This window comes from Artibeus jamaicensis, unplaced genomic scaffold (genome assembly GCF_021234435.1).
Source record: "Artibeus jamaicensis isolate MK-2021 breed Jamaican fruit bat unplaced genomic scaffold, CSHL_Jam_final contig_233, whole genome shotgun sequence".
NCBI classification, from domain to species: Eukaryota; Metazoa; Chordata; class Mammalia; order Chiroptera; family Phyllostomidae; genus Artibeus; species Artibeus jamaicensis.
In genome coordinates this window covers 51,963,096-51,987,177 of record NW_026521486.1, presented here as the reverse complement: position 1 = coordinate 51,987,177, position 24,082 = coordinate 51,963,096, and the positions used below count along the sequence as shown (strand labels likewise).

At 42.5% G+C, this 24,082-nt stretch overlaps 1 protein-coding gene across 1 annotated transcript; it reads left to right on the top strand.

Annotated features, from left to right (window-relative positions):
* Positions 1-2,060: 2,060 nt before the first annotated feature.
* ATP5MC2 (ATP synthase membrane subunit c locus 2) lies at positions 2,061-9,009 on the top strand. Its single transcript, XM_037137583.2, has 5 exons — positions 2,061-2,143; positions 4,380-4,449; positions 5,799-5,876; positions 6,587-6,780; positions 8,742-9,009. The coding sequence occupies exons 1-5, from the start codon at positions 2,076-2,078 to the stop codon at positions 8,854-8,856; spliced, it is 525 nt and encodes a 174-aa protein (XP_036993478.2). The 5' UTR covers positions 2,061-2,075; the 3' UTR covers positions 8,857-9,009.
* Positions 9,010-24,082: the final 15,073 nt, after the last annotated feature.

Genomic DNA, 24,082 nt, shown 5'->3' with positions numbered 1-24,082 from the left:
ATTTACATAGGAGGTAATCGATTTAGAGGGGTTAAACAGCTTGCCCAAGGTCATACAGTGATTTGGGAAATCAGGTTTGCCTGAATCCAGTACCCGGAGAATGAGAGTAAGGGAGAATTAAATCTGGCAAGCTGTAACAACTTTTGGGAGGAGCCAGCTTTAGCTTTCTCACGAGCCCCTTCTCCAAACCGCCTCTGAGATTTTTAGCGATATCTGAGAGGTGTCTATATTGTCGCAACAGCTGCAAAAACCGTTTGGTGGTAGCGGCTCTAAGAACTGTGGACATTTTGCCTCAGAGGACATGAAGCTAAGCGCTAAAAGGAATTCAATATGGATGGGGTGGGGGCGCCTGGGGACTTCACGGTATATCCTTGCTAGCCTGTCTTCCCTTGCTCCTCGCAGCATCTGACAGTGCCTGGCACTGCTTGGTTCTTGGTAAATACCTGTTGATTGATTCGCAAGCCTCCTAGTTTCATTCCTCACCAACCCTCCTGCCCTAAGACAACCAGTGGCACTGGAGGGAAATTTGGGACTTTCAGGGGAACCAGTGAGAATCCTCACCGAGGTGAAATTGTGAATTTAGGAAGGGTGGGAAGTCCCCCACCTTTCTCTCTTTGCCCGCTTCTCCGATTTCTCCCCACTCCTCCCCCCACCCCCTTGCAGGAGCTCAGAACCATAAAAATGCAGATGGAGGATCGGTGTGAAATAACGGGCCCATATAAATCCCTCTGCCGCCCGCCTGCAAGATGGATTGGCCGCATTGAAATTCCTCCGTGAGGATAATTAAACTCCGGGCCTCATCCGGGCAAAATTACATTCCTGTAATGGCGTCGCTCGGGGTCCCGGGAAATTGCTCCGTGGGCTTTCAGCGGCGGTTTTTATCGCCGGCCGGGGTGTGCCTGGCTGCGGCTCGCCTCTCCTCCGGGACCGTAAAGCTGCTGCGGTGATTTATCCTCCCCTTCTCCCAAATCCGATTAAATGGAGGAGCTCGGGGCCGGGGTGCCGCGGGGCCAGAGAACCGGGAGGGGGCTGCGGGAAGGACGGGGCCAAGGAGGGGAGGACAAACAGCCCCTCAGAGGCCGGCGGATTTGGCTTTATTTACAGCCGCGGCTTTCTTTTTATTTTTTATTCTTTTATGGGGGTTTGGTGAGCTTTCCCCGTCTTTCTCGTGTTGCGTTCAAGACGATACCAAGACGGCTGAGGTTTGGACAAGAGGGGAACGAGGTAGGCCTTGCCACCTTCCTCTGAAAGGGCCGGTCATACCCTGTCTACGAGACAGAGGCCTAGAAGCAATGAGGGCCTGGAAGCCCCGGATTCCTTACATAGGGGAAGGACTGGATGAGGGAAGAGGCACGAAGGAGAAGCTGAGAGGTTTTCATGGGACCACATCATTGGGGGTCTGCTTATCTCATCTTGAGTAGATGGAGCCCGGGCAGAGGCATGGGCATGCCTGGGGTGGCCTCGCAACCTCACTGAAGGTCACTTGGTGCCCGTCATTCCTCGACTGTCTTCAGAACTTAGAGTCAGGGTACTTGAGTCCCAGTCATCTTGAACCCCTATCTTCTGCTTCACTGATGCTGGTTTCCTCATTGGTAATCACTGGATTTAAGAGCGAGAGGATAATAAAGGCAAAGCCACCAGAGGCAGCTAAGGCGTTTTACCGACTTTTCCCCATTAAATGGGTTTCCTACCCATAAAGCCAGGGCTCCAGGAGCAACAGAAGGCAGGAATTCCATGTCTCCATTTTCCTCCTGCTACATTTGAGCAGTGAACCCCAATCCCGATTGTGTGCTATTTAACACTGAATTTGTTAGCTTTTTTTCACTGTGACTGCGCATGCTCGGAAAGGGGAAGCGAGGCCAAAACCCCAAAAGCTGTGCAGACCAAATCGCAGGCCCCATTATTGATCGACTTACACCGTGCGTGGCAGTTGTACTCACTTCTGCACTCGGTCGGCTACGCCTGCAGTTTCTCCTCTCCAACGCCAGGTGGAGCGACTGGCCGCATGCCGCCACAGAGGTGGCCGACCAGGGCCACCTCAACGTTGTGGGGCGACTCGTTGGTCCAATCCGCGCATGCGCCAAGCTGTCCTTTCGCTATTTCTGTTCCCCGCCCCTTTCTGTCTTCTCCGCCCTGGGAGCAGGTAAGGTTTGGGCCCTCGTGCCTGCTTTGCGCCGCGCACGCGCGCGGGATACCCTCTTTAGCGCGGACGCTTTGAGGCCCTTACCTTGCATGCTCCCACCCGGGTCCTCATACGCTCCCTCCCTCCCGTTATCCCCGCGCCTTAGGGTCTGCCCCTTCCGCGTGTCGGTGACCTCCAGCCGTGCGGGACTGGCGCCATCTTGGATGACTGGGGGAGGGCTCCTTGGAGCTGTCGAGAGTCAAGTCCTACAGTGTTCATTTCACCTGTTCTGACCCAACCATTACAAACGCTCGTTTCTTACCCGCTTACCCTTTATGAGTTTTCACAACCCCCAGACTCTCCCTTCCTATCTTTGCTTTCTTCTCTCATCCTGACTCTGTGTCTTCCTTATCCCGAAATCTCCACGCTACAGGACCTCAGGTGCCGAGCAAAGGGGATAGTGGATCATCTAAAGCCACCAACCCCTCTAGTCAGCACCCCTCAAAAAGAAAAAATTCTCAACGTGGTAGAAGTGAACGAAACAGCCAAGACACTCCCTTCAGGGAGTTATCTGGGAGAGCTATGGCAGAAAAGAGACCGTTTTCTTTCGAACCTTGGGTTGTCCCCTGGTACCATTCTCTTCCTGTCACTCTGGTGTAGTTGGGGAACATGTAAGTGGTGGAGTAATAGTGAGGTTTTCTGTTACAGGTAGCAGGCCCAAAAGGGTAGGGTGGGACCTGCATGGGATAACTTTGTCCTCAAGAGGGAAAAGAACGTTTAAGGAAGGGAATGGTTAAGTCATCAGCTCTGTAACTACAGGCACGAAGAAATCTGTGATGAATTAGTTCTTCTGATTCTGGATGGTGCCATTGCCTGAGGTGTTGTAGGCTACCAGTTGCAGACTTGCCAAGGTTAGGTGACCCATGGAGCAATCTGCACTTCTTGCAGGCTCTGTTAATTGCCACCCTTTGTGGTCTCACCTGCCAGCATCACATTACTCTCTTTACCTAAGTTACTTCATTTAATCCCCCTAAAAAACTACATTTTAGAAATGATATTGAGGTTTAATTCCTTGGGGGGGGACCCTTTTTTAAAGCTTTAAAGAAATTTTGGATTTTGATCCAAGAAAACCTGAATAGTTCTGCACAAAATTGGGTTAGAGTTACATATAGGTGGAAATCAGAGTTCTTGACAGGATAAGATTGGAAGCTATCCATTAATCTAAAAGTAACTTAAAGATTCTGGATTCAGAAGTGTAACTTCAGAAAAGATGAGTCCAACTCATTAAGGAAGTGTCTGTAAACAGGCCTGAGTAATCGGTGAGTATTTTAACCTTTAGCATCTTAGAAAGCATTCACTTATGAGTGAGAAGAGTTCAATTCCTGGCTTTACCACTATCATAATTTCAAGACTGGTTTTTAGAGGGTGCCTTCAATGTGGCTAAGAATCATTTGAGAATCTTGTTTGAAATACAGGGTACTTGGGTCTTACCCCAGAAGTCTCGACCCAGAACGTCTAAGGTGGGACCCAAGAACATTTTTAGTCATACACCATCCTTATCCCTAGATAACTACTTCAGGTGGGCTTCTCACTTCACTTGGAGAAACCCTGCCTTCAGATGTTTAACTTCCCCATTTCTCTTAGAAGGTTTCAGTGCTACCAACTTAAGCACCTACAAGGCGTCAGCATTGTTTTAGATCTCGAGGATACAAAACTGAGTACCCCTTAGTGTGATAATGAAAATAGGTACTTTAGTAGTCATTGCTAATTAGAATAGTGGCAAAGTTCCTCATTGATCTTCCTCAATTAATCAATGTTGGAAATTGGGACTCAAATACTTAAAAGTAATTAAACTTGTTGGAGACCCGGTGTCTTGGCCTTCTAAAAATAACTCCCAAGAGTCTTTAATAAAAAGTCCAGACAACAACAACAACAAAAGCCCAGACAATGAGTTCTTGAAGAGTTCCTTTTGAATAGAAACAGGAAAGCTTAGGCAAAGGACACTCTGAGGAAATTCTTCTGACAACCCCAATCATGAATCTGTGGAAATGAATAACAGGTCTTAAAACTAGAACCAAGAGGCTACTTGCTAGACCAGGGTAAGTCACTTGATTATAAGGAAATCTTGACTTAATCCTAATTCCATCTCTTCTAAGACTTGAGGTCAGTCACTCTGCTCTCTGGCCACTGTTTTGCTAATAAGGATGTCCTTTGGTGAGCAAGGACAGTGTTTACAATGCTGCTTCTTTAATTCCAGCTCTCCTGCCGTAGTCCCTCATTCCCTGAAAATGTACACCTGCGCCAAGTTTGTCTCCACCCCCACCTTGGTGAGTACCTTCCTTTTCTAGGAGAGTTTTTAAGGAGGAGCATCTTATCTCTTGTAACACCATGTTCTTCACAGTTGGGCTGGGGAAATATCCTTTGCTGTGCCCTCCTGACAGAAGAAAGTGAATGCTTACCTGCCCCATAGCCCCTGGAGGCCAGTTAATTCTTCCCATCCAGCAATCTTAGAAGAGTATAAATGAAAATCTAGACTAAGATCAAGTTATTTCTACCCTAAAACTTTCTGTAAACTGGAACCCAGCCAGAAATGGTAAACATGAAGTAGATTGCCCAGCTTGGATTGAATATACACTGTGTATATGATCTTGTCCTGAGTTTTGGAGAGCTATAGGTAAGAGCCCCCTCTGGGAGCTTAAGTTTGGGTAGGAAGCCAAAATATACATAAATACACATTGGAAAAACCTTTGACTCAGAAGCAACCACATGGAAGAAATTATAAATTATAAATTACTAAATGGTGGAAGCAATTGGTTCATTCATCTGTGATGCTATTGATGGGTATCATTTATTGAGCACTTACTATACCTAGCACTAAGTTTACCAGTTTGTATATATAAAATCTCATTTACTCCTTGAATCAGCTCTTGAGATACAATAGTCCCATTTAAAAGATGAGAAAACAGGCTTAGAGTTAAGTGACTTTTCCTAAGATCACACAGCTGATTACAGAGCTAAGATGAATATAGTAGATCTATATGACTAAAGCCCTGGTTGTTAGCCACCACGTTGTCTGCCTTGGAGGTGCTGGCTTGGAGTCAGTCAGAAAAGGCTACCAGGAGGGGGTGAATTTAGAGCATGAATCTTTGTGCCTGTCTTCAGAAGGGTGTGTTTAGGGAATGGTGCTCCAGTCATTGGCTTCCTTCTAATGGGCTAGCTGTTACCAATATAAATCTCTTTCTCTTTTATCTTTTAATATACTTACTTTATTTACTTACAGTAAAATAATTCATTTTATTTATTTTTTATATTTTTATTGTATTTTTTTATTACCATTTATCCCTCCATACCCTTTCCCTACACCCTCCTCACCTCCATAAATCTCTTACTGAGTGAAGCAGATGTTCCTGAGGCTTTATATTTTTTCCCTTCTTGAGGCCTTCAAAAGGTTACAGCAAGGGTAGCCCCCAAAGAAGTAGACTTCTCTTAAAGCAAAGGAGAAGCCTAGGAAGCAAGAGAAATGGTGAGGTTCTTGAATCTAGAATTTGCTAAAAGAATGATCCAAGATTCTATTTAAGTTTGAGAGAGTTAAAGGGGCATTGAGTAACAATTTAGGATGGTTCTGAATTCCTCTCTGCAGCCTTCCTTGACCTTCTTGCCCTTTTGTCATTCCTAGGTCAGGAGCTCCTCGCAGCTGCTGAGCCGGTCACTATCTGCAGTGGTGCTAAAAGGAACAGACACACTGACAGATGAGGTACCTTACAGGTGGAATTGGGCCTGTGGTTTGGGGGTGGGCAGTGGGGAGGGTTACCTGGAAGAACAAGTAGGGGGAGTACTGGTGGCAGTCATCACAGGAAAATTAGTGAAGGATCAAGACCACTGGCTTTAGTTGATAGCATATATGCTCTAGTGTTCCAGCTCTGGCTCTGGTGGCATATGCCCATTTGTGCTGCTGATGACTTCAGTTGGGAGCATTTAGTCCCAGGAAGATGCTCTCTTCAGGACACAGGCTAGGGTTTTAGTCTTACACTTAAGAGCATACTTGAATCTTTTTTCTTTTTTTAAGATCTGATTTATTTATTTTCAGAGAAAGGGAGAGGGAGAGAGAAACATCAGTCGGTTGCCTCTCAACACTCCCCCAACTGGGGACCTAGCTGCAACCCAGTCTTGTGCCATGATTTGGAATTGAACCAGTGACCTTTCAGTTCATAGGCAGGTGCTCAGTCCACTGAGCCATGCCAGCCAGGACACATACTTGAATCTTAAAGATATTTGAAGTCTCCTTCTTGCATTAAAAAGTTCTTGGCAGCATTTTAAGAAGTTTTCCAGGAAGTAAAAAGATTTTCTGTTTGGGAGGAAAAAATACGATATTTGGTAGCACAAAACGTTTAAATGGTATAAAATTTTCCAGAGCAAAAGGGGGTTTCCTAAAAATTTTACGTCCTATATGCCTCTTCTTCACAGAGCCTCAGCAGCTTGGCAGCCCCACATCCTCTGATCCCACTTATTTCTAGCCGCAGCTTCCAAACCAGCGCCATTTCAAGGGACATTGACACAGCAGCCAAGTTCATTGGGGCTGGGGCTGCCACAGTAGGGGTGGCAGGCTCTGGGGCTGGAATTGGGACTGTGTTTGGGAGCCTCATCATTGGTTATGCCAGGTAAGTTGGACTCTCCATTGGCTCTGATATGCTTTCTAAATGTCTGGGCAGAAATATTTGGGGATCTAGAGCTGCGCTGTCCTATATAGTAGCCACTAGCTATGTGACTGAGTTTAAATTTTAGTTAATTAAAAGTACACCAAGTTTATGTGTTTGATTTCTCAGTCTCATTTCAAGTGTCTGGTAGCCATACATGACTAGTGGCTACTATACTGGACAGTGAAAATATACAATATTATTGAACAGCTTTGGTTTAGAGCAGGAGTAGACAAACTAATGTGGGTGGGCCATATCTGGGTCATGACCTGGTTTTGTACAGCTGAGCTAAGAATGGGTTTTACATTTTTAAAAAGGGTCATGGGGAAAAAAGGCAATAGACTGTCTGTGACCCACAAGCCTGAAATACTTCCGTCTGGCTCTTTATAGGAAAAGTTTGCTGCCCCTGCTCTAGAGCCCCCCTAGATTCAGTATAGTGGCTTCACTGCTGTTTTTCCCCAATCACTGGGAATTCCCCTCTGTCACCCCTGGGAAAACTGCCTCTGCAGCCAGCCCCACTGCTCCCTGGCACTTGGGATTAGTTGGTCCCCACCAACCCTGGGCATCTCACTGTTAGTAGTAAATTAATTCTCTAGAGAACCTCAAGTTAGTTCTCTTAATGTCTTCAGGAAAGTAAATTTATTTTTTAGGATTTATATGAAACAAGCCTACCTGCTTCTGTGTTCAAAATTCTCTTAAAAGGTAGTGTTTTCTTTACTTTATCCATGATGACTTCCAGAGGTGACAGTAAGGGAAATACAAAATATATATTGACTTTCAGAATTGAAAGGGCTCTTTTGTTGTTTTGTTTTGTTTAGATTTTATTTATTTGTTTTTAGAGAGAGGGGCAACAGGGAGAAAGAGGGAGAGAAACACTGATATGAGAGAGAATATCAATCGGTTGCCTCATGCTTGCTCCAACCAGGGACCAAACCTGGAACCCAGGCATGTGCCCTGGCCGGCACTTTTGCTCTGTGGGACAATGCGCAACTCACTGAGCCACACTGGTCAGGGCAGAACTAGGAATTCTTTATCCAATTTTAATTTATGTCATTTAAACACTATTAGGCGATTTGTAGCTTCTTAAAATCAAAAATCTTTTGACTATTTTTTAAGTGTTTTTTTTTATTATTTAATTTTAGACATAGGGGAAGGGAGGGAGAAAGAAAGGGGGGAAAAACCCATCAATGTGTGGTTGCCTCTCCTGCACCCCCTGCTGGGGACCTAGCCTGCAACCCATGTATGTACCCTGACTGCGAATGGAATAGGTGACCCTTTGGTTCGCAGTCCGTTGTTCAATCCACTAAGCCACGCCAGCCAGGGCTCTTTTGACTCTTTTGAAATGAGAAAAGGTATTGTTTCCCTCTGACTCGCTTGCCATCTAGAATGATGTTTTTCTAACTGTACCTAAAGCCGTAGAGTTCTGAGGGTATGCTCCAGAGAATGTCTTAGAGAATGAAGGGGAAACCAGCAAAACAAGCTTTTACAACCACCTACTTTTTTTTTTTTTTTTTTTTTTTTACCATTACAGTTTGGCTTTTATATGTTTTGTATTTGGGATTTCTGCTGCTTAAAGTTTGATAAACCCTGTCACTCCAAATATCACTTCCATCCTTGCTGGGCCCTGGATAGTTAAGTGTCCGGGCCCAGAGGTCTTAAGTGATGATGATGATACGGGTGATCCATCAAAGGTGGTAATGTGTGTGCCTAGTTTGTATTAAATTCAGATTCTCCATTGCCCTCATTCAGTCTCTGTAGAACCCCTGATGTATTCAGGCAACAATGTGGGCATGGTGGTGTCACCCCAAGAGACTCATTAATATATAAGATGAGCTTGAAGGGATGAATTCTCCCTGAGCCCACCTTTGGTGTTCTTTTCTTTGTGTGGACTAGAAATTCAGTCTTTTTTCTTCCCCTTCTCCCAGGAACCCTTCTCTGAAGCAACAGCTCTTCTCGTACGCCATTCTGGGCTTTGCCCTCTCAGAGGCCATGGGGCTTTTTTGCCTGATGGTGGCTTTTCTCATCCTCTTCGCCATGTGAAGGAGCCGTCACCACCTCCCATAGTTCTTCCTCCCATGTCTTGTCTGCCCTGTATGTTCCTTTTCCTGTACCTCCCTAGGCAGCCTGGGGAAAGTGGTTGGCTCAGGGTTTGACAGAGGAAAGACAAATAAATACTGTATTAATAATACGTTACTTGAGTCTCCTGCGTATATTTCTTTTCCACAGTTGGCTGAGTGTCTTGGCAAAAGTATAAGGCCTGAAGGGTGGTGACAATTCTAAACTCAACATGGATCTGGCCTCACTTGTTCTTCAGTATGTGTCAGGAAAGTTTTATTCAGATCAGGTCTCCTTTTTAATAATTTTCACCTGCCATGGCCTGTTCCTCACCTTAGATGATTGGGTCAGTGGCAACTTACAGTGCTGGCTTGTTTAACATTATGACTAATGGTCTCTGCTTCTGCTGCAGCTATCCTGGCTTAGGCCCTCATTGCCACCCACTTGGTCTGTTGCAGTACCCTCTTGACTGGCCTTCTGCCTCTGGTCTCTTCCCTTCAGCGTTTACTTTCACCCACCATTTCTGCCTTAAGCATAATACTGGTTTTGTCATTTACCAATTCAATAACAGTCTGGCCTTGGCTTTTTGTTTTATTCCCATATAGTACCAAAAGTGCACTATTTGTCATTTTTCAAATATTTCTCTTGCGTTCCTGTCCTTCTATCTTCAGGACTCACCCTTTGGCCATTTCTCTTTTTTCCCCCAAATCTCACTTTTCTCTTTATGAAACTCTCCCTGTTATACTGAAAGATTTAGCTTAAATGCTGCCTCTTCTTCCATGAAGCCTTTACCTGGTTTCTATCCACCATCAGCCAATGACCATTAATGCCTATAAAGGACTATAGAACATGTATCCTTTATAATGCTTATATGGTCTGATAAATCATGGCTTTGTATGTGCCTTGTCTTCCATGTTAGATTGTCAGTTTCTCACGGAAGGGACTATGTTATCTTTATCTTTGTATATCTAGAGGTGCCTAGCATGATGTATCTTTAGCAATGCCTTAGTCACAGTTTCTTAATTATGTAAACCAACCAGCTCAACTTCACAAGTAAGGAAACAGAGTAAGGCTGCCACCATACTGTTGGTCATGTGTGACTCCCCAAGGCTAGTGCTGGTGATTTATTTTCCCAAGCAAGAAGGAAAGAGCAAAATAAGCAAACAAACCCTTTACCTTAAAAAACACCTCAATAGGGACCTTGGACAGTGGAGTTAGTATCAAGTTTGGTAAAGAATTACTAATATTTTCTAAAGGTTAAGTAAACTTGATTTATTTTTTTAAAGATTGTATTTATTTTCAGAGAGGGGGGAAGGGAAAGAGAAAGAAAGGAAGAGAAACATCAGTTGATTGCCTCTCACACGCCCTTACTGGGGATGTGGCCTGCAACCCAGACATGTGCCCTGACTGGGAATTGAACAGGTGACCTGTCAGTTCACAGGCTGGTGCTCAAGCCACTGAGCCACACCATCCAGGGCTAAAGATTAAGTAAATTTATAAAGATTAAAATAAACCTTATCTTACATCTGCTTGAAATAACAGTAAGTATTAAAGTCCTTTCAGAAAGGATAATGTAGATAACTACAATGCATTTTCTTTTGGTTCAATCAATGATTATAAAATTAAAGCCCAGGCTTAAACTTGACCCCAGGGTAGACAGATGCTCTGGAAACAGGTTAACCCAAATCATTCATCTTTGTTGTTTTGCTATGGTGATTAGGGGTTGAGAGGAATCCTATCCACAGCTGGCTTTCAGATTGCTATACTATCACCAAATTATTCTGAGCCATGGCTCGAAGTGTGCCTCAAAAGAACAGTTCCCCCGTCTAAGAGTATGTGGAAGGTATCTATATGTATTTGGAGATGAGGACTAGGCCTCCCTTTGGCTCACCTGAGTTTGAACTGCTACTGCCTCCATTTTCTATCCCCTTCCTGAGTCATCAGATCAGAATCATCCATGTTTTTTTTTTCCCTTGGCCCTTTCTTTGGGATTGAATCTAGCTAACCCCTTAACAGTTTAGGGGCTTGGACAGAGCCGGGCTTGGACAGAGCCCAGCTTGGCCCACGTGTTTTTGTTCTCTCTGAGGTGAATGATGAGGTGGTGCTGCAAGACGCTTGGAAGCAAATTTCTTCAACCGGAGTCAGGGCAACCCGGATCCTCTTTTAGGCCCCAAAAGATGGCAACCCAAGTTGCCAACAACTTAGGGTAGAGGAGTGCTATGTTTTTAGTAGCGAGAACCCAAGAACAAATTTGCTGAAGAGTTTTCTAATTTTGAAAACATTATTGAAATAAAGCTTTCTACTTGTAGTTAGAAGGAACATGTGATTTGAAATCATGAGGTATTAGTTCTTATCTCTCTTATACAACTGCCCACTGTGACATTGGGCAGATCACTAACCAATAACTTTCCAGGACCTCAGTTTCTTCCTATATACTAAGTAGGGATAATAATTCTCATCCCAGGGTTTATGTGTGTGCAACAGAGGTACCTGGAGAATTTGGAAAGGATGGTGTCATCAAAGTTTAATGTATATTGATTGTAATTTGCTTTCTCATTTTCCATGGAGTTCAGAGTATCTTACGGGCATTTTCCAGACAGTTTATACCTAGGATGATTATCATAGAAAAGAGAATTGACTGTTCAAAATTTATAAAGTTTGGTTGAAAAGTAAAGGAGAGAGAATGCTGGGGTTCTGAAGGCAAAAGTCTTACTTCCCTCTTACTCCTCAGTTTCTTCAACAGTCAGTTGTGTTCCTTCAATGCCAGGGGAAGAGTATCCATAGGTTTGTCCCATCCTAATCAGAAGAAAATGATGTCCTTGGGAAATCATCTAAATGCTGAACAGCAATAATGAGGAACCCTGTTCCAGCCTCCCTTGCAGGATGGATTTATTATTTTGAAGCCTTCTCAGATCATCAAGATAAGAAAGCTGCTCAGGAAACAAGACTATTGATTTAGCTTAAGTTGGTGTCCAGAAACCTAGAGGCTGCTCTGCCTTCTTAGCTCCAAGAGAAATGAGGTGAAGGAATATTCGAGTCAAATTCTGAAATAGAGGAGTAACATGACACTGGTGAGTAGAGAATACTGCTCTAGTCCTCCGAGTTTTGAGCAATGAAACTTGAGTCATATCTAAAAATATGCATTTTCCAGCATGTATTCTTAGGATACACTCTGGGATACTTAGTGTTGTAAGCATTTGATGAAAAACTAAAACAAAGGAAGATTTTTTAGTTTCCAGGCATCTATTTTTGAGCATTTACCCCAAGGCACTCTGAGTGCTAGTACATTATAATCAAAGTAGCTGCTTGGCCCTGGCTGGTGTGGTTCAGTGGATTGAGTGCCAACCTGTGAACTAAGGGGTCACCGGCTCCATTCCCAGTCAGGGCACATTCCTGGGTTGCAGGCCAGATTCCAAGCAGGGGTCGCACGAGAGGCAACCACACATCGATGTTTCTGCCTTCCCCTCTCTAAAAATAAATAAAATCTTGAGAAATAAAGCCACTTGAGAAATGGCAGAGGACATGATAGATAGAATTCCAGGGATGAGGTCAGTCAGGCCTCTCATCTCAAATTCTTGGCTTCTCTCAGTAATGTAAATGGTTGGTTAGAGATGGTTTATTCCTACTACCTCCTTCCCTCCACCCCAAAAGAGATCATTTCCTCTGATCTTTTGAGTAAGTGCTGTGGTAGGCAGAATTTTTTAAATGACCTCCTAAAATGTTCTCTAATCCCCAGAACCTGTGAATTTGATGGGATATTATGCCTATGGTTATATTGCATTACATGGCACAGTTGACTAAGGAAGATTGTCTCTGCCTATTCTAATCACAGGAGCCCTTAAAAGCAAAAAGCTTTCTCAGGTGGCACAAGAAATCAGATGTGAAGGATTCGATGGATTTAAGGATGGAGGGGACCACATATAAGAACTGGAAAGTGGCCTCTAAGAGCTCAAATTGACCCCTCAACCAACAGCCAGCAAGGAAATGGGAACCTCAGTTCTCTAAGGAACTGTATTCTGCCAACAGCTTGAGTGAGCTTGGAACTGGATTCTTCTTCAGAACCTCTAGATAAAAACACAGCCTAGTCAACACCTTGACTTTGGCTTTGTGAGACTCTAAGCAGAGAACACAGGCAGATCTACCTAGATGGATGTGTTTTATTATTTTTCTTTTTATTTTTCAATTACATTTGACATTCAATATTTAAATTGATATTGTTTTAAACCACTAAGTTTAAAGTAATTTGTTACGTAGTAATAGAAAACTAATATAAATGCAATCTTCTAATCTGCAAAAGGAATTTTGCATTGAAAGGAAACTAAAAGTCGACTTCTTTGATCCTCTGCCTTCTAACTTCGTTGAATCTAATCTAGTTCAGAATGGCTCAACATGGAAAGATCTTTAAGCAAAAATAGTATGTCATGTTCTTTAGCTATTTCATTTGCGTAAAGTAGTTTTTTTTTTCTTGTTTTAAACAGATGACAAAACTAAGATTCAGTTTCAAGAATCATGACTTAATCCTCAAGGTTATCTAGGTAGAAAGTGATAGAATAGAAAGTGATAAAACAGAATAGAAACTCATTATCAAAGCTCCTTGCATTATACCATATCACCAGGTATATAGGGGCCACAATATCACTGGAGGAGAAGAAAAGACAAATCTGGACAGTTTTTTAGATTCCTCAGTGAAAGTGATTGACCTGTTTTTCTTATAATTGCATCCCTGTTACTTGCAGCCAGATAGCATTTTGTCTACCCCTGGTTTCATTTTAGCCCACTGCTCATTTCCTGGGTTTCTGGGCAGGGTTAAGTTTAGTGGGCACACCTTTGGCCCCAAGATAGATATTTTTAACCATTGTGGATTAGAGCCTTCCAGGACTGTGTAGCTGCTTATACAGAAATGAACTCTGGAGATCTTTCTGGGGGTGGGAGTAAGGGGTTGTGTGTATATGTAAGTATGGTATCAGCCTAAACAGAGTTGTATCTTCCTTGTACCTCTAAGACTTTTCCATCCACATCTCTCAACAGCTGGATCGAGCAGGGACTTTAAAGTTTCCAAAACATAGCTGCAAAGGGCAACAAACAGCTAGCCTCTAACTCCCTTAGCAACAGGAGAATAGTCAGTGGGGATTTAGGGCAAGGAAAATGTGCGCAGTGCAAAAACCCATAGCGGCTTGGCCCTGTGGAATTGACCAGATTGAAAGTCCCTGAGTCCTGGGTTTAAGTCACTTTTGGTTAACTCTTCTTTGATTAACTCTAAGTTTCTTTTCTTATGTGAAATGGGCACATTTCCTTGAGATATGCCTCCTGGACACGTTATGGAACTAAGTAATAAACTCATCGGAGACCTAGATCTTGTAAATTGTCTCCATCTCTGCTGTTTCCTAGTTACCAATTTACCAGGAGTAACTTAACACTAGATTTCTCTGCCAGTACTAAAATTAGACTCCAGCACTTTGGGGCTTCCTTTTCTCCTTGCTTTTGTTTTTGGAGCTTGAGGGAAACATGTGCTGCTGGAGTTAGTAAATTAAAAGCTAAAGAAAAACTTTTCTCACTAGAAAACATTGTTTCATCCTACCCCACCTTATCATCCCAAATCTGCCCTGATGTGGATCATTTGATTCACTCATACACATGGTCCTGGGAAAGCCTAGGCATCCCTTGGGGATGAGAGGGAGGAATAAACAAAATGGGAATGGAGACAAGCTAGGCTCCTGATCTCTCCACCCCGTCTGTTTCTCATCTAGACAGGCTTTCTGCCACTAAAACTCTGACGTTCTCTGTTAAATCAAAAAAGGGCCTGGAGTTACTCCTAGGTGTGCTGACATCTGAGGGTGGGAGGTTCAGGTATTGGGCACTTTTCCTGACCAGGGGTCTGGAGAAAAGGAACGGGCAAGGAGGGAGTCTATCTTTCCCAGCTGCAACATAGAGAAAAAAGGAACAAATTTTTCACCAGGAAGATTGTGTAAACAGTGCCTTTGGCTGGAGCCATAGAATTGGGGAAGCAAAGAAAGGAATCTTTGTTCTCCCCTACCCCAGCCAGAGCACAATCGGAGAGCTGGGATTGTTTGCTTTGGCCAGGGACTCCTGCCTGAAAGGACCAGGCATTCCAGAGACTGGTGAGGCCTCTGTTGGGTTTCCCTTATGGAGCTGAGGTGAGGACAACCCCCAGCCTAAAGCTTTTTACCTAAGGAAGTGAGCTGGGAAGCCTGGAGGCCCAAGGCATCTGGCCCATTCTTCTCTAGCTTTGTTCACCTCCTTTCCTTGCTACCTTTACCCGACTACAGGATGTTAGTTAGCCTCATTCTTCCTGCCTTTGAGGGTATTTTGGTTTTTGTATTAGTGTTCTATCCCACAAGAAGCTATATTTTCACAGGGAGCAAGATGACTCTGGGGTTCCTCTCTAAGGAATCCAGCAGGAAAAGGGGGCCACCTTCTCCATCCTGTTACTCTTAGGTGGTATATTTCACATGCCCCTGTTAGTTGCAGTCAGCATTTCAAAAAATCTCCAGAAATGTCCCATTTTCCTTGGGTAGCATTAATGTTTCACAAACATAAAATAATATTTATATAATGCCAAGTATTGTACAAATGCCATTTCATTTTAATCCTATGGCCACCCTATTAGTTAGATGCAATTACCTTCATGTTACAAATTAGGACATTAGACATCAGCAAGATGAATAATTTGTCCAAGGTCACACAAATGGTATATTTGTTAGGGCCACCAAAACACAGTACCACATACTGAGGGGCTTAGAAATTTATCTCACAGTTCTGGCGGCTAAAAGTCCAGATCATTGTGTCGGCAGAGCTGGTTCCTTCTGAGGGCTGTGGGGCAGAATTTGTTTATGCCTCGCCCCTAGCTTCTAGTGATTTACTGGTAATCTTTGGCACTCCTTAACTTGTAGATCTATGCCTTCATATTCAAATGGCATTGTTCCTGTGTGTGTATCTGTCCCCTTTTATAAGGATACCAGTCATGTGGATTAAGGACCTACCCTGCCCCTGTATGACTTTATCTTTAATTACATCTGCAGTGATTATATCCAAATAAGGTTACATCTGAGGTACTTTGCACTTGGACTTCAACATATGAATTTGAGGGAGGAGACACAGTTCAACCCATAATAAATGGTAACTTGCTGTGCCAAGAATTGAACTTGGATCTGTCTGACTTCAAAGCCATTTATGTTCTTTCTACTATACAGACAATTCCAAACATAGGATGGGTTGACATACAATTTTTCAACTTCATGATGGTGTGAAAGTGCTGCACGTTCAGTAGAAAAGGTATTTGAATTTTACTCTTCCTGGGCTAACAACATGCAGTATGATATTTTCTTGTGATGCTGGGCAGTGGCAGCTGCAGCTCCCAATCAGCAATGCAAGAGGGCAAAACAGCAGATATTCTCTTCTACAGTGTCCTGTTGTTGGCATTTTTTTGGATATTGTATTTTTGAATCTCATCATGTCTGCAAAACACCCATCTGTGTCTCCTGTTTCTGGTGAGAAGAAGCAGGCAATTGCTCTTGAGATGAAACTCATGATAATTGCCCAGCATGAAGGTTGCAAGACATAATTATATAAATTACATAAGATAGTACTTTATTATAAAATAGGCTTTGTGTTACATGATTCTGCACAACTGTAAACTAATGTAAAATGTTCTGATCCTGTTTAAGGTAGCCTAGGCTAACTATGATGTTCAGTAAGTTAGGTATATTAAATGCACTTTTGATTTAAGATATTTTCAACTTAAGATAGGTTTTTGTTGACATAACCCCAGCATAAGTCAAGAAGCATCTGTACTATGCCACCTCCTAAAAACCAGAAAGTTTTTCAGAAAATATCCTGGTTTCCAATAGCTCCCATCTTTAATCCAAACTCTATATTGCTGCTGGTGGTTGTCTTTCTAAAATGTGAATTTGCCCTGGCTAGGTAGCTCATTTGGTTAGAGTGCTCTCCCAGTGTGCCCCATTGCAGGACTGATTCCCAGTAGGAGCACATGTGGGAATTAGCCACTGAGTGTGTGAATGGGTGGAGCAGCAAGCCAATGTTTCTCTCCCTCTTACTCTCTATAAAATCAATTAGAAAAAAGAATTTTTTTAATTAAAATGTGAGCTCTGACTGGTATGGCTCAGTGGGTTGGACATCGTTCAAAAAAAAGGTTGCTGGTTCAATTCCCAGTCAGGGCACATGCCTGGGTTGCAGGGCCAAGTCCCTGGTTGAGGGCCTGCGACAGGCAACTCATCAATGTTTCTCTTGCACATCAATGTTTCTCTTCCTCTCTTCCCCCCCTCCCTTTCCCATTTCTCTAAAAATAAATAAATAAAGTATTTTTAAATTTTAATTAATTAAAATGTGAATCAATCACTTTCCTAATTAAAATCTTTTAGTGTGCAGTGGCTCACTGGATCAAGTCTAGAGACTTTATAGTGGAAACAGTGGCTTTCTTTCATGCCTCTTTTCAGCCTCCTTTCTCACTACTTTCCTCCCATTAATCACCATAAACTCCAACCATACTGACCTATTTGCAGTTTCTCAAATGCGTTATGTTTATATACTCCTTAAGGCCTGCCTTCACCCATCATTTCTCCCAATGTGTTCCTTTTACAGTTATCCTCATTTCAACTATTCAAACAAACAGACAAAAAACCCTACGGTCATTAATTATTCCTCTACCTCCTTCACTCTATACATCTACCTCCACTGTTACCATCCTTGTGTAAGTCACCACCATTCTTCACCTGTACTACTGAAATAGCCTCCTCTGGCTTTCCCTGCATCCATCTTGACCATTCCATAGTGAAGTGATTACTTAAAGCAATATTTTGATGGTTATTCTGAATAAAACTACCAACGGCCTACTATTGGACTTAGTTAAATCTGAGTCCTCACAATACCTATAAGTCTTTATGAGATCTGGTTCCTATCTGCCTCTCCAACTTTACCTCAAATTATACCCCCATCTCTCAGTATATTAGCTGTCTACAGTTCTGTATCTAGTTAGCCCAGAGCTAGTGGCTTAAAACAACAAATATTTATTATCTCACAGTTTCTGTGGGTCAGGAATTCAGGACTAGCTTAGCTAGTTAGTTTGGGCTCAGGATCTCTCATGAGTTTACAGACACGTCAGCCAGGAATGCAGCCCAATTTGATTCAAGGACTGGGGCTCAAGGATTTGATTCCAAGATTTTTCACTCACTTGGTTGTCGGCAAGAGGCGTTAGTGCCTTATCATGTGGGCTGTACATAAGGCTGATGAGTGTTCTCACAACATGGTACCTGGCTTCCCCCAAATCTAAGAACAAGAAGAAAGCTTCAGTGCCTTTTATGGCCTATTCTCAGAAATCACACACCATCACTTCTGCCATATTCTGTTTATTAAAATTGTATCACAAAGTCAGTTCAGCCCATATTCAAGGGGAATGGAATTAGCCTCCACCTTTTAAAGTGATTTTAAAGTGAGGAGTGCCAAAGATTTTATTAATACATTTTTTTAAAGATTTGATTTATTTATTTTTAGACAGAAGGGAAGGGAGGGAAAAAGAGAGGGAGAAAAACATCAATGTGTGGTTGCCTCTTGCATAGCCCCTACTGGGGACCTGGCTTGCAACCCAGACATATGCCCTGAGTAGGAATCAAACCAGTGACCCTTTGGCCCACAGCCCACACTCAATCCACTGAGCTACACCAGCCAGGGCAATGGACACATTTTAAAAGCACACTTTTTACTAGTGGTTCTTTTTTTAAATTTAGGTTTATTGAGGAATAATCTACATTCAGTAAAATTCACCATTTTTAAATATTCATTGTTGCCCTGGCTGGTGTAGCTCGGTGGATTGAGCATGGGCCTACAACTAAAAGGATCGTGGTTCTATTCCCAGTTAGGGCACATGCCTGGGTTGCAGGCTAGTTCCCAGCAGGGGATGTATGAGAGGCAACCATACATTGATATTTCTCTCCCTCTCTCCTTCCCTTCCCCTCTAAAGATAAGTAAATAAAATCTTTAAAAAAATAAAAATAAAGATATAATCATGGACACATATTAACCACACCTAATTTAATAATGAAGCCTGATTTTCTTCCACAAGTGAGAGTAGCCAACAGTACTTCTGTGAATGACAGTCAGACCTTATCAAAATGATTGAAGCATATTTTTCTTCTTAATTAAAAAATAATTATGAGCCTACCTATTGTCTTCCTCCTTCCTTCCTGAATAATTCAGTCTAAAAACCATTGCTGGGGAATGTAGGAGTCCAGTTAGATGAGCAGCAGCAGTAGCCTGTCGGGTACTGGAGCTTGCTTGAGGAGGGTAAAGAAGGTTCTGGTTCTATGTGGTGGCACCACTGTGGGGACCTGGCATGGGTGTTGGAGCCCAAGCAGGCATCCCTGGTTGAGGGGAGGGATGGACGGATAGCAACAGAGTACTGGTTATATGTAAGGGAAATTGGTTAAATAAATATATTTATTTATTTAAATAAAGTAAAGGGAACCAGGTTTCTTTGGCCAGACAAGTTTCTCAAGTTGGAAAAGGAGAATATTAGAATGAATCCTGTGACAATAGGTTAGAATTGGAGGTATCAGGGTGAATATATATATATATATTATATGATATATGAGTATAAAATAATACATATACATATTTTTTCTCCTAATTCTGTTCACTGAGAGGACCTGGGAATAGTGGCACCTCATAGCAGACCACATCAGGTATTGGTCTCTAAATACCGTCCTCCACTAAAAAAATACTATTGCTCACTGGAGAAAGGGCTGATCAAGGGCTTGGGATCAAAAGTACAAAGTGAACTGGAAATATCTGGTTGTGCTAGGAAAGTGTGGAATGCTCAAATAATAATGGGGACATGTCAAAAGGATACAAGGGTTAGCTTGAAGGTACTCCCACTGACCAAATCTGGGGCAATTTGAACATCAAACTAAGTAGAGTAATAACAAAATATTAGAATCCACTGAATGAAACAGGAATCTATGAGTCATTCTGATAGTAATAAATTAATTAAATGGGAAGAAAAAAAGATTTTCTCAGAAAAAGACAACTAATACATGTAGAAGGAATGATGGAGTTAGACAATGCCGTTAGTAATAGTCGCAGTCGTAATTAAACCACAAAACATCAATGAACACTAAACACAATGAGTGAAAGTTTTATGAGGAGTAGGATATTTTTACTCTCAAAGTACTTTTCCCAGGAAATACTCACTAATTATACAAGGAAAAAGAATAATTTGACAGTGGAGAAGCCTGGCAGACATCACCAAAATCAAGGAATCAGTTAACATTAGCATTAATAGGACAAATTAATATAAAATTTAGGCTGATAGGACTTCCGCCAAGATGGAGGCATAGGTGGAGACGCCATGCTTTCTCATACAACCAAGTTGAGAGACAACAAAATATTAGCAACAGAAAACACAGTCAGAACACAGAAAATCGAACTTTTCTGAAGTCTGATAACGACGAATTCTTCAGCCTGACCGGTAAGACGGGCGAAACCAGCAGCCGGCGGAGCGGGGTTGCACAGGAAAACTCGGTCAGACAAACTCAGGCGCGTGGATCCCAGGCGTGGGGTTGCAAAGAGCCGACCCAGTGAGCAACCAGTGGATCCGGAGAGGGTGAAGGGCAGCGGGTTGACTATGCTGGCGCATTCCGTGCCCAGATAGACCAGCGAGGGAGTGAGCAGTGAGACGGGACCCAGCGGGTCTGAACGACCAGAGGCAGCAGAGACGGCCGCCATTTCCCAGCTCTGACCCCACCAACATACAGCGTCACAACCCAGCGACCTGAGTGACCCTGCCCTGGTGAACACTTAAGGCTTCGCTCCTCACCCAGCAGCGGGAAGCAGAAGAGGGGGACGCCATTTCCCTACTCTGACCCTGCCACCACATACAGCGTCACAACCCAGCGACCCCCGCCCTGGAGGCCCCTCCCCGCCCCTAAGGCTCTGCTCCTCATTCTTAATGGGCACGAACAGACCAAAAATGGCTCAAGATCTCAAAGCCCCAGAGCCCATAAATCTAAGTGACAAAGAAATAGCAAAACTTTCAGATGCACAGTTCAAAACACTGGTCATCAGGATGCTCAAAGAACTGGTTGATTTTAGTCACAAATTAGAGGAACATATGAAGGCTAAACTAATTGAAATGAATGACAATGCACAGGAAACCAATAGTAATGGAAAGGAAACTGGGACTCATATCAAAGGGGTGGACCAGAAGGAGGATAAAAATGACCAACCAGAAAAGAATGAAGAAACAAGAGTTCAAAAAAAATGAGAAGAGACTTAGGAACCTCCAGGACATCTTTAAACGCTCCAACATCCGAATTATGGGGTACCAGAAGGGGGAAAGGAACAGCCACCACTGGAAAACTTATTTGAACAAATAATAAAGGAGAATTTCCCCAAGCTGGCAAAGGAAATAGACTTCCAGGAAATCCAGGAAGCTCAGAGAGTCCCAAAGAACTTGGACCCAAGAAGGAACACACCAAGGCACCTCATCATTACATTAGCCAAGATTAAAATTAAAGAGAGAATCCTAGAAGCAGCAAGAGATAAGGGGACAGTCACCTACAAAGGAGTTCCCATCAGACTGTCAGCAGATTTCTCAAAAGATACCTTAGAGGCAAGAAGGGGCTGGAAAGAAGTATTCCAAGTCATGAAAGGCAAGGTCCTACCTCCAAGATTGCTCTATCCAGCAAAGTTTTCATTTAGAATGGAAGGGCAGATAAAGTGCTTCTCAGATAATATCAAATTCAAGGAGTTCATCATCACCAAGCCCTTATTATATCAAATGTTAAAGGGACTTATCTAAGAAAAAGAAGATAAAAAATATGAACAGTGAAAGGACAACAAACGCAGTTATTAACAACCACATCTAAAACAAAAGCAAGCTAAAAGGACAGCTAGATCAGGAGCAGAACCATAGAAATGAAGATCTCTTGGAGGGTTAGCAACAGGGGAGTGGAAGGAGAAGGGGGGAGAAGGCACAGAAAATAAGTAGCATAGAGGGTAGGTAGAAAATAGATAGGGGGGAGGGCAAGAATAGTATGGGAAATACAGAATCCAAAGAACTTGAGACACATGGTCATAAACTAAAGGGGGGAATGGTAGGGGGGTGCAGGGTGGAGGGGAATGAAGGGGGGAATAGGACAACTGTAATGGCATAATTAATAAAATAAAATTTAAAAAAATCAACCAATGTAATTCACCATGTTTGCACACTGACAGGAAAAAAAAACAAAACCCTTAAGTAAGCCAAGTACACTACCTGAAATTCCTGAGGTGGAGCCTTAAAAAAAAAAATTTAGGCTGATAGAATGCAATTTAAATATTACTTCTGTTGTAGTTCCTGACAAAAATCTATAGTAACCTGATTTGATCTAATTGTGAGAAAATATCAGGCATGCTCAATTGAGGAACATTCTACAAAGTAACTGGCCTGTAATCTTGAAGTGTGAAGGTCATGAAAGTCAAGGAAAGACAAGGAAACTGTCCCATATTGAAGGAGAGTAAAGCAACATGACAACTAAGTGTAACATGTGACTCTGGACTGGATCCTTTTGCTCTAAAGGATATTTTTGGGACAACTGGCAAAACTTTAACAGGGTTTGTGGATTATATGGTAGTGATGTATCAAATATTAATTTTCCTGATCCTGATGGCTTTGTTGTAATCTAGGAGAATGCCCTACTTGGTAGGAATCACATACTAAAGTGTTCAGATTTGATGAGAAATTGTGTCAGCAACTAACTCTTAAATAGTTGGCAGGGGTCAGGGTAGTTATTCTCCCACCTTTCCTTTAAGTTTGACATGAATTTTTAAAAATTTTTTAATGAATCATTTGAAGCTATAGGAATTCACTGAGAATTATAGAGATGTCTATTCTTACCACTTATATTCAGCATTGTACACAAAATTCTAATTAGTAAAATGAAGAAAAATTCAAAAGCATATATTTTAGAAAGTAAGAAGTAAAACTGCTTTTTTCATTAATAACATGATCATTTATATAGAAAATATTATAAAATCTATCCCCCCAAAATTGCTAGAATAAGTGAGCTTAGCAAGTTTACAGGATACAAGGCTAACATACGAGAATCCATTGTATTTATATATGTATATATACATATATGCATATACATACATGTGTGTATATACATATGTAAAAACAGTAAGGTATTGCCACCTAGAAGATTCTATAACTGAGTCTTTAAAAGACCATTCTAGGCCAGTGGATCCCACAACTATGGATGGTGAGGCACTGTCTGGGCTGTAAGTTTGGGAAGCTGTCACTTGGATCACCTACACAGCTTGTTGCCCTTAGAGCAGCAGTCCTTCCCGCGCTGCTTCAGCAAGGGCATCCCCAGTGTGCTGTGCAGCACTCAGATGTCCAGCTTTTGCATTGTGCTGCCATTTGTAGCATTTTATCTTGTCTATACATGGAGGACCCAGGAGTTTGAGACATCCAAGAAGAAGAATCCAGCTTCCTATGAAAATGACAAATGGGCAACTCATCTGGAGGTTGGTTCTCTATCTATGAAAGACCCTTCTCTGCGAGAGGAGTCTACACAGTGGTGTCTTGAAGACACTATAAACTTCTTATGGGCTGCAAAGTAAAGAAATAAGATTAAAAATTTTTAAAGTCCATTCTACTGTTCCACCAAATTAGCTGCCTAGGATGGTGGGGAACATGGTAAGACCAGTGAATTTGATGAGCATGGGCCCACTGTTGCCCTTCTTTTGCTGTGAAATTGTTTTCTTGATCAAAAGTAATGCTGTGTAGAATACCATAATGGTGGATAAGGCATTCTGTAAGTCCATTAATGGTAGCTTGGCAGGAGCATTAAATGCAGGAAAGGAAAATCTGTATCCAGAGCATGTGTTCTGTTAGGACCAAAATGCTGCCTTTTCCATGATGAAAAGTGGTCCAATGTAATCAATATACTATGAGTTAGCCTACTGACCACCCAAGGGGATGGTGCCATACTGAGCACTCAGTAGTGGCCATAGCTATGTTGGGTTTGGTGAATGGAAGTCCAAGTTGCTGAGCCAATGTATAACTTCTATCACTGTTACCATGGCCACTTTGTTCATGAGCACATTGGGTGATGGCAGGAGTGACTAGGGTATGAAGGCTGACTGGTATCCATAGAATGGGTCATCCTATCCATTTGATTATTAAATTTCTCTT

Coding starts and splice junctions, on each gene's coding strand:
- ATP5MC2 (XM_037137583.2), top strand. CDS start 2,076: ATGCGCCAAGCTGTCCTTTCGCTATTTCTGTTCCCCGCCCCTTTCTGT. Junction 2,144..4,379: donor CTTCTCCGCCCTGGGAGCAG/GTAAGGTTTGGG, acceptor CTTTAATTCCAG/CTCTCCTGCCGTAGTCCCTC. Junction 6,781..8,741: donor CTCATCATTGGTTATGCCAG/GTAAGTTGGACT, acceptor CCCTTCTCCCAG/GAACCCTTCTCTGAAGCAAC.